Source organism: Gracilinanus agilis, chromosome 3, assembly GCF_016433145.1.
Source record: "Gracilinanus agilis isolate LMUSP501 chromosome 3, AgileGrace, whole genome shotgun sequence".
Taxonomy (NCBI): domain Eukaryota; kingdom Metazoa; phylum Chordata; class Mammalia; order Didelphimorphia; family Didelphidae; genus Gracilinanus; species Gracilinanus agilis.
Genome location: NC_058132.1, coordinates 336,881,740 through 336,892,406, shown reverse-complemented (window position 1 = coordinate 336,892,406; position 10,667 = coordinate 336,881,740). Strand labels below are relative to the sequence as shown.

The following is a 10,667-nucleotide window of genomic DNA, read 5'->3' as shown; positions in this document are numbered from 1 at the left end:
TTAGTAGAAACAAAAAAGCTGCATTTCAATGGATTTTACAAAGGAGAGATTTAACGAAATAAACACTCCCATTGACAGGTTTGGGTTCCAGTGAAACCAAATTCCAGAGAAGGTATAAAATAAAACTCCCGACATGGGCATCTAAACATTTCAGGGACACATCTGTAAAACTTTAGACTATTGTAAAAAATAAACTTTTATTAACATCTTTTGTTTTGATGTCTCCTATATTTCCTACCATATTCGTCCCTTATCCCTTCCCAGAGAACATTCCTTATAATCAATTTACACAAAACTAAACATCTCAAAAAAAAAAAAATCTGATGATATAGGTAACTATCTCACACCCTCGGTCCTCTGGTGGTGCCAGAGAGCTGAGGAGGAGGCCTCCTCCTCTCTTCTTTGGAGCCAAGATTGGTCTTTATAATTTCCCAGCATTGTTTTGAGGTTGTTCTTTAAGAGTGTTGCAGCCATTGTGTCCTTCAATTACTTCCTTCTGCATCAGTTCGGTCTTTCCTTTTTTTTTTTTTTTTTTGTTTTTGTTTTGTTTTCAACACTTCTTACAGCTCAGTAACCATTCTGTTATTCAAGGACCAACATTAGGTAAACCATTTCCCCAAACGAAGAGCATCTACTTTGTTACTAGCAACTGTTTCCAAGGCAACAGACCTCGTCACAACCCAGCTATAATTGGTACTCCTGCGTAGCCTAGCAACCTGAGGACCGAGGTCGACATCCCAAAGAGGATGACCGGCCCCGTTCTGATGAAGGGAAACCGGTCCTCCCCGCAGCAACGTGCCCCGGGACACGAAGTCCTTTTGAAGGTTACAGCGGCAGCCCTTGGGTAAATACCCAGCTAGCCTAGAACTTTCAGGAATTCTGAACCTTTTGGGGTACTGAACCTAGAAAAACAGAAAGCGAGGAGAGCTAGGTTCTGGCTAGACGTTAAATTTCCAAATAATATCTGTGAAGCTCTTAGAAATGGCAACCGAAAAGCCCTGGGTGGCACCGGGCGTCCCAAAGCCAAAGGGACATCCTCTGCATCGACGCCGGGAAGGAGGTAAGAAACAAGAAACGGGAGCCAGCGAAGCCGTTTAAACAAGACAACTGGGGCCTGGGCGGCGGGCTCTCCCCCAGTCCCTGCCCTCTGCACAGACCGCTCCGTGCGGGGAAGAGACTGGATGTAGGGAGAGAAGTTGGAAGTGGAAGGCCTGGAGAGGCGGGTGGCTGGGAGGCCCCGGAGCCCCCTTAATCCGCAGGGCTGTATTTGCGCTCAAACTCTGCCACGTCAAACTTCCTCTTACAGCCGGCATAATTCATATAGCGGATCTTTCCAAAGATTTCTCGTTCTGCCCAACCCTGGTCATGGATGCCGCAGATGGACCACATGCAGCCTGTATCAGAGGGAAGGAAGGAGAGCGGGTAAATGGAAGGCAGCCGGGTGGTGCGGGCCTGGAGTTGAGAAGCTCATCGTGTTACATAGAAACCTTTTACATACCCTTCAGGTGAGAACGTTTGGGTGCAAAATAAAAAATTTTCTACATAAAAAAATTCATGCTGGGGGCAGCTGGGTAGCTCAGTGGATTGAGAGTCAGGCCTAGAGATGGGAAGTCCTAGGTTCAAATCTGGCCTCAGCCACTTCCCAGCTGTGTGACCCTGGGCAAGTCACTTGACCCCCATTGCCCACCCTTACCACTCTTCCACCTATGAGACAATACACAGAAGTTAAGGGTTTAAAAAAAAAAATTCATGCTGAGAAAAAAACTTAGGCCCACAAGTTTCATTTGGCTGTATTATTATCATGGAATGTGTTTCTTTTAAGTAGAATAATAATGAATTCTATTTTCTATTTCATTCTTTACCTCATTTTTGACAACCAGATAATACAAACCATTTATATTTATTATTTTTATTAACATATTATATTTTCTTCTTTCCTTTATTCCTAGTTTTATATAGGATTGATATTTATCTTTACATATTTCAAATTTCAAACAAGGTAATGTTTTCTAGTTTAAATGTCACTTTATCTAGACGTTAATATTGTAATTTCTGTCTTATAATAAAATTTTTAAAAATTATTAAATTTTTATTTATTTTATTTATAAGAATTAAAAAAAGAACTCAAATCTAGCTTTAGACACTGACTAGCTTTGTGACTGAACAAGTCCACCTCAGTTTCTTAATTTATAAAATGGAAATCATTATAGCACCTGCCTCCTAGAGCTGTTGTGAGGATCAAATGAGAGAATGACCCTAGAGTGCCTAGTACGTAGTAAGCATTACAGAAATGTCAGCTATTATCATCATCATTATTCTTTTTTTTTTTTTTTTAAACCCTTACCTTCCTTCTTAGAATCAATACTATGTATTGGTTCCAAGGCAGAAGAGTGGTAAGGGGTAAGCAATGGGAGTTAAGTGACTTGCTCAGGGTATCTAAGGTCAACTTTGAACCCAGGACCTCCCGTTCCTAGGCCTCGCTCTCCATCCACTGAGTCAACCAGCTGCCCCCATTATTATTATTCTTAGTACCAGGTGTATGATCCTAGGCAAAACACTGGACTTTTCTCAGCTTCATCTGAAGCTTAGAAATTGTTAGCATCTACCCTCCCAGGTTGTTGTGAGGATAAAATGACCTCATGTTTATAAAGCACTTTAAAAACCTTAAAAGTGCTACTTAAGAGCTATTAGTATTGTCAACTGTTGTTTTTGTTTTTATTAGAGACAAAGAGTTGTTCCACCCAAAACTACCCCGTACTTCTCCACCATTCACCAGTGAAACATCAGAACCAGGGAGAGGGATAAATCTCCTTTTCTGAGGGCATTTAATTTTTTTTAACTTTTATTAAAAATTTTTTGCCCTTGGTTACACATTTCTTATTGTCTCCCTTCTACCCTTCCCATCCTCCCAGAGCTGACAAGCAATTTTATTGGGTTATACCTATATTATCACTCTAAACCTATTTCCATAGTATTCATTTTTGTAATAGAGTAATCTTTTCTTTTTTTTCCCCTTAGTTTAAATTTTATTTCTAGTACCTCAATCTTGAGAGACAGTGTGCCATAGTTCAGAGTGGGCCAGTTTTTTTTTTTTTTTAAACCCTTGTACTTTGGTGTATTGTCTCATAGGTGGAAGATTGGTAAGGGTGGGCAATGGGGGTCAAGTGACTTGCCCCGGGTCACACAGCTGGGAAGTGGCTGAGGCCGGGTTTGAACCTAGGACCTCCTGTCTCTAGGCCTGGCTCTCAATCCACTGAGCTACCCAGCTGCCCTGGGCCAGTTTTGAGGATAGGAAAAAATAGGTTGCGGTCACATACATCCTTGGTGAGATAGCCCCCCTCCCATTGCCCCATAAAGTTCAGTAAGACTAGCCATTTTATCATACGCGTTGTTGGAAGGAGGTTCACATCACAAGTTCCTACAATCAATGACATCATGGATTAGAGTAATCTTTAAAATCGAAACCCCAAGTCCTATACTCAAATAAACAAGTGATGGATCCTATGATTTTCTTCTGCATTTCTACTCCCACGGTTCTTTCTCTTGATGTGAATAGCACTTTTTTTCTGGTAAGTCCCTCTGAGGGTATTTAAAGAGTGGGGAAGTCCCCCAATAACCAAAATAAGGGTTTTAAATGTTGGTTTGACTAGAACGGAGAATAATTCCCTTACAGAAACCAGTTCTGAACACCTGATTCAAACTAATTTCAGAAGAAAACCAATTTTTTTAGTTTACATAACAGCATTACAGATAACAGCAATAGGAACACTGTCAATGCAGAGTACTTTAAGGTTTGCAAAGTACTTTAAAATTTGATCTCATTTTATCTTCCCAGTAACTCGTGTGTATGTATGTGTGTGTGTGTGTGTGTGTGTGTGTGTGTGTGTGCAAATAGAAGGTAAGTGATTTGCACACTCTTCACAAGTCTTAGCCTATCAGAGCTGAAAAAGACCTTAGTAGGTAATCCAACTTGTTCATTTTATACATAAAGAAACTGAGGACTAGAGAAATTGGTAGCACACAGCAAGGTTAAGATCTGAATTAAGATGGCTCTATTGCAAAAATGAATAATATGGAAATAGGTCTAAGTGATAACATTTGTATAACCCAGTGGAAATGCTTATTGGATTCGGGAGGGAGAAGGTTAGAGGGGAAAGAAAAAAAAATGAAATATGTAAACATGGAGAAATATTTTAAAAATTAAAAAAATAAAGGAAGCATTTATCTTTTAAAAATCTGAATTAAGGGGGCAGCTGGGTAGCTCAGTGGAGTGAGAGTCAGGCCTAGAGACAGGAGGTCCTAGGTTCAAACCCGGCCTCAGCCACTTCCCAGCTGTGTGACCCTGGGCAAGTCACTTGACCCCCATTGCCCACCCTTACCAATCTTCCACCTATGAGACAATACACCGAAGTACAAGGGTTTAAAAAAAAAAGAAAAAAAAAAAAGAAAAAAAAATCTGAATTAAGTTTCCTTTGATTTACAAATCTAGTGGTTTTTCCACTATAACCTGTTGTATACTGAGGAAGAGGTAGAGAATCTAAGGTGCAGGGGAGCTGGGGGCCCCTGCATTGAGGGATGAGGATGTTTTATTGTTCAGCCCTGATTCTTTGTGACCCCATTCGAGGTTTTCTTGGCACAGACACTGGAGTGGTTTGCCACTTCCTTCTCCAGCTCATTTGAGATGAGGGAAATGAGGCAAATAGAGTGAAGTGATTCTTCCAGGGTCAAACAGCTAGTACTTGAATTTGAATTTGAACTTGGGCCTTCCTGACTCCAGGCCAGGGACTCTTATCTGCTGTACCACCAGAGTGGTACAGAAGAAGACAGATTTTTTTGAATAGTCGATAAGAGGATTTGTTTTGACTACGAATATTTGTCAGAAGGAATCCCCCTCCCCCTCAACTGGAGTGAGGAGAGAAAGAAAATGAATTTCTTTAATTTTTAAATTTTAATTTAAAAATTTTTAAAGAAAATAAATTTCTGAAAATTAAGAAAATGCCTTTTATAAAGACAGAGTAAAATGGAAATGGGGATGGCTAGTAGATCTGAGGAGGCAGGGAATGGGGGAAATGGAATCAGAGGTTTATTCTCTCGTTTCCATCTGCCAGCACAAGTCTTATGGTTGTAGGTCCCACTCTGGCAGGTTAATAAAACCCTGGCTGCTACCTCAGAGAGCATTCTTTTTTTTTTTTTTTCCAGGGAAGAGGAAACGGAATCCCCAGGAAGGAAAAGTGACTTGCCAGGAAGTGTTCCTTGTTGGAATACAGATCCAGTGCAGAAAGAGGATTTGGACCCTGCGCTCCCGACTCCAAGTCTAATAGGCTTTTTACTACACTATGCACAGGGCCCATTAGGGGGCGCCAAAGGGCATAGAGTGCCAGGCACAGAGTCAGGAAGACTCGTTTTCCCAAGTTTAAATCTGGTCTCAGTCTCTTACTAGTTCTGTGACTCTGGGCAAATCGCTCCACCCTGTTTGCCTCAGTTTCCTCATCTGTGAAATGAGCTGCAGAAGAAAATGGCAAAGCACGCCAGTATCTTTGCCAGAAAAATCCCAAATGGAGTCGCAAAGAGTCAGATGCAGCTGAAACACACCACTACACTCTGTCCATTCTAAAAACCTCCATTCGGGCCGAGGAAAGCCATAAGACAGGATGGGTATGCAGAAAGGGGTGGTTAGACCCAAAGAATAGGCATTAGGGATTCCACATCAACTTGGAGGGGGTTATGGCAACTACACCCGAGTTCAATTCCAGCTGCAGACCCTGCATTGTTTAACCTCTGTTTGCCTCCATCTCCTCAACTATAAAATAGAGATAATAAATAACAGCATTTACCTAGCAGGGTAATGTGAAGATCAAATGGAGCCATATTTGTAAAGTTATTAGGGCAAACAGAAGGTGCTGTATTTCCTGCCCTTCTCTTCTTTTGTTTCAGCAGACCGCCTCAGGAATAGATTTCTGGCCCTTGGCTGTCTGTCAGTCAACAAGCCTTTATCAACATCATGATGTGGATAAAGGCAAAGATGGCATGCTTATCAAATCAGCTGATGATGAAAGTTAGGAAGGACAGGAATGTGATGCATGAAATAATCAGGAGCCAAGAAGGTGCCATTCATTAATTTTTTGGACCTGGTCAATAAGGGATGTAGTTTCGCTTGACTATGCATTTTTGTTATAAGGGTTTTGTTTTTCTTCTTTCTTTGGTTCCTAGATGGGGGTGAGGGAGAGGTCAAACAGGAGAGGAATATATATACTTAATTATATACATATGCTTAATTATAAATAAAAAAAATTTTAAATGTCACCAGGCTAGATGGCTTCTTCTTAGATTCTATCATTTCATGTATGGGAAGCAGGTAGGGAAATATGTTTCTGTGGTCCCTGCCACCTGCATATAATAATAATAGCTAGGATTTAGGTGGTCCTCTAAGGTTTAGGAGGTACTTTATGTTAACTATACATTAACTTTTATTAATAAACATAATAATAAATAAACAATAAAATAATAGTAATTCATATGCTAAACTCATCTGCTATAAATTAGTAGTTTTTACCTGGGGTCCATGGCTAGATTTCAGGGAGTCATAATATTTAGGATGAGGAAAAAAAATTGCATCTTCATTTTCACTAACCTTTGGTTTCCTCACTAATCCTATTCATTGTAGTTTGTACATTTAAAAACAATCTGAGACAAGTCCCTAGATTGCAGAAGGGACCTGGACCACCCAGTTAAGAGTCCTTGTGATAGAGGCTGGAAGTTAGGAAATGCTTGTAGTTCTTTTTGGAAATGGGGAGGCGTGGATGAGATGACCTGGGGAGGATCTTTCCAGAGGAAGAATTAGCAAGAGGACAAGATGGTAGAATAGGGAAGAACTGGAATGATCAACCCAATACCACTCACCCGATCTCCTTTACGAGTGTGGTACAGCACTGGGATTGGGAGTCAGGGGGTCAGGGTTTGAAGCCCTCACTTTATAGGCTCTAGAAAAGTCATTAAAACTCTTTTGGCCTTGGTTTCCTTTTTTGGGAAATTAAGAGGTTGGATCAGATGGTCTCTAAGGTTCCTTCTAGCTCTAAGTCTATAAGCCTAAACTCAACTATTCTAGACCTTTCTACCCCTCAGCATTTTTCATCTTAGAGAATGGGGGCTGGAGTCAGGAAGATGAATTTAAATTCAGCCTCAGACACCGATCTGCTATTTGATCCTGAGCAAGTGGCTTAAGCTCTGTCCACCTCAGTTTCCTCACTGATAATAATAATAGCAACCTACCTCTCAAGGATATTGTGAGAAATATTTGTAAATTTTTAAATTTATAGTATATATAAATTATATATATTAAATGAGAAAATATTTATAAATTGCTTAGCACAACACTTGGGACAAATAGGCAGTTAATAAAGGGTTCTAAAAATAAGAGGGTTCCTTCCTTCTCCCCTTCCTTTTCTCCTCCCTCCCCCTTCTCTTTCTCTCTTCCTTTCCTCCCTCCCTCCCTTCCTTCCTTTTCTCCTCCTTCCTCTTCTTTCCCTCTTCCTTTCCTCCCTCCCTTCCTTTTCTCCTCCTTCCTCTTCTCTTTCCCTCTTCCTTTCCTTCCTCCCTTCCTTCTCTTTCTCTCTTCCTTCCTTTCCTCCTCCCTTCCCCTTCTCTTTCCCTCTCTTCCTTCCTCTTCTTTCCCTCTTCCTCTCCTCCCTCCCTCCCTTCCTTTTCTCCTCCTTCCTCTTCTCTTTCCTTCTTCCTTTCCTTCCTCCCTTCCTTCTCTTTCTCTCTTCCTTCCTTTCCTCCTCCCTTCCCCTTCTCTTTCCCTCTTCCTTTCCTCCCTCTCTTCCTTCCTTTTCTCCTTCCTCTTCTTTCCCTCTTCCTTTCCTCCCTCCCTCCCTCTCTTCCTTCCTTCCCCTTCTCTTTCTCTCTTCCATTCCTCCCTCCCTCTCTTCCTTCCTTTTCTCCTCCTTCCTCTTCTTTCCCTCTTCCTTTTCTCCTCCTTCCTCTCCTCTTTCCCTCTTCCTTTCCTCCTCCCTTCCTTCTCTTTCCCTCTTCCTTTCCTCCTCCCTTCCCCTTCTCTTTACCTCTTCCTTTCCTCCTCCCTCTCTTCCTTTCTTCATTTTCTTCTTCCTTTCCTTCCTTAACCTACTAAATAGTTCTTCTATGTTGCTTCAGATGCATGCGGAATCTTTTTCCAAATGAAGATGAGCAGGGGAGCCCAGACTGCCCTGCCAAACCTTTTCCCAGCCGTCCTCACCCACGTAGCCATTGGGATCCCTGCCATCCAGCTGGAACCGGTCATTGAGATAGATGGCAAACTCTAGGGCTTCTTCAGGAGAGCGAGTCCACTCCAGAATCTTCTTGGCCCAGTACATGCGGAGGAATCCATGCATCTTCCCTTCTTGCACCATCTGCATCTTCAGGGAGAAAAACAAATACCATCAAATGGCTCCTCCCGGCGGGTGGGTCACAGCAAGCTGTCCTTACACAGCTGGACAGTCCCTCGGCACTGGGAGGCTCTGGGAACCTGGTGAATGGCTCCGACGAAAATCAAATCTTAAAGTCAGAAGAGTGCCAGACTTCCTGGGGTGCATTTGTGATGGAAGCATCTCACTAAGAGCTTCTTGTGACCTCCTGGGTCTGTCCCCCCCATCGCCACCCTGAGGGGGAGCTACTGATCTGAGGGGCTGATGGTAATCCATAAATTGGGTCCATGGCCTCTCTCCGTCTCTCAAAAGTGTGCCTGACCAGACCCGTTAGAAAGGTCAGGCCTGGGGGAACGAGGGCGTGTTTGGACGTGCTTTCACTGATCTATCTAGACAGTAGGGATGGAAGGACTTTTTGTTGTTGTTCTGCCATTTTCAGTCACGTCTAGTCCTTTGTGACCCCATTTGGGGTTTTCTTGGCAAAGATACCAGAGTGGTTGACCATTTCCTTCTCCGGCTCACTTGACAAAGGAGGAAAGTAAGGCAAACAGGGTGAAGGGACTTTCCCAGGGTCACATCACTTAAGCTAGGAAACTGAGACTTGTCCAAGGGGATACAGGGGCAGAATCTGAACCCAGGTCCTCCCGGCTCCAAGGCTTCCTCCCCTGTAGCCTCTTCTCTGTCCCATTTCTCCAGAAGCCTCTCTTCCGAGGGGGGAGGGGAGGGATTTCCAACCTGGAAGAGCTGCCCCTGAATGCTTGACCAGGCTGGGGAAGATTACCTGCGCGGCGTTCCAGAGAGGGTCATGGGTCTTCCCAGACTCCAGCTGTTCCAGCGAGTACAGGTGAGGCCTCTTGTCCTTGGCATGGAGCCTTAGAGTGGTTTGGGCCCAATCGTAAGCACCTGGAGAGGAAACACACTCACGTATTAGCTCTCTGCTCCTCTCTCCCTTAAGACTCTCCCGTGGCTCTCAGTGAGAGGAGGAAGAAAGGCCCTCTTAGAATGAAAGGCCAAGAATTTACCAGCCCAAAGGTATTTTTCATCCATTTGTTCTCTCCCTATCAGGCACACAATCAATCTTCAATAATCCATAGGAAGGGAAAAGAGCAAATAAATCCCTCAACCTTTATTTAATTATTTATTACAACAATTTAATTTCCAAATATATCCCTTCCTCATTCTTCTTCTTTACAGGAGAATATTTATTTATTCATTACTTATTTTTATTTTAAAATATTTTTCTCTGGTTACATGATTCATGTTCTTTTCCTCCCCTCTTCCAGAGTTGCTAAGCCACTGCACTGGATTATATATGTGTTATTACTTGACATCTTATTTCCATATTCATTTTTGTAACAGAGTGATCTTTTAAAATCCAAGCCCCAAATCATATAACAGGGAAATAAATTTAAAAAGAATAAACTTCAGGCAGTCATTTTTCAGTTATTTAACTTTTTTTGTAAAATCCTGACCTTCTGTTTTAGGATCAATACTAAGTATTGGTTCTAAGGCAGAAGAGTGGTAAGAGTTAGGATGGGAGGTAAGTGACTTGTCCAAGGTCACCCAGCTAGGATGTGTCTAAGACCAGAACTGAACTCAGGAAGAAGAGTCTTCCTGACAAGGGCTCTATCTACTGTGCTACCTAGCAGCCACTATTGAAACTGTAGGGATATGAAGAGTTCATTTCATTCTTATTCATTGTTCCAGAAAATATATACAGAGACCTTATTGTCCATTGTTCTGGGCAATGAAAGTGATATAAAAGAAAGGGTAAGGTCTTCCAGTGCATTACAATTTTAGTTAGGGGAAAAAAGGCATTCATCCATACATGAAACAATAACACAAGGAAAAATCAGAGAATGGAGTAATATCAGATGAACTCAAAAAAGCAGGGTTAGAAATCATGATTTCAGACAAAGCTACAGTAAATGTAAAAAAGATCAAAAGAAATAAGCAGGAAAATTACATTAGGACCATGGTACCAAAGATAATCAATGTCATTACTTATGTTTCTAATAAAAGAATCTAAAACTCAAAGGAAAGGTTAATCAAATTGGAGGCAGAAAGAGATAATAAATATAATTGTGGGGTAAACTAATATACCCCTTTTCAGAACTAGATGAAGCTAATTAAAGAATAAACAAAGAAGGTAAGGATCTGAATTGAACTTTAGAAAAGTTAAAGGTGATAAATTTCTGGAAATTATTGAAGAGGAAGAAATTTATATGCTTAGGTATACAAAGCACTCTTACAAAAATAGACCAT

The 10,667-nt window shown here is 41.7% G+C and overlaps 1 protein-coding gene across 1 annotated transcript in view; it reads right to left on the bottom strand.

Moving 5' to 3' along the window:
• Positions 1-10,667, bottom strand: part of LOC123242340 (deoxyribodipyrimidine photo-lyase) — a 28,757-nt gene continuing 18,090 nt past the window's right edge. Inside the window, exons 8-10 of the mRNA XM_044670016.1 lie at positions 9,184-9,305; positions 8,234-8,393; positions 1-1,394 (exon numbers count right to left, since the gene is read on the bottom strand). Of these exons, the coding sequence (XP_044525951.1) occupies positions 1,249-1,394; positions 8,234-8,393; positions 9,184-9,305 (428 nt within the window). The 3' untranslated portion in view covers positions 1-1,248. The remainder of the gene's footprint in view (positions 1,395-8,233; positions 8,394-9,183; positions 9,306-10,667) is intronic.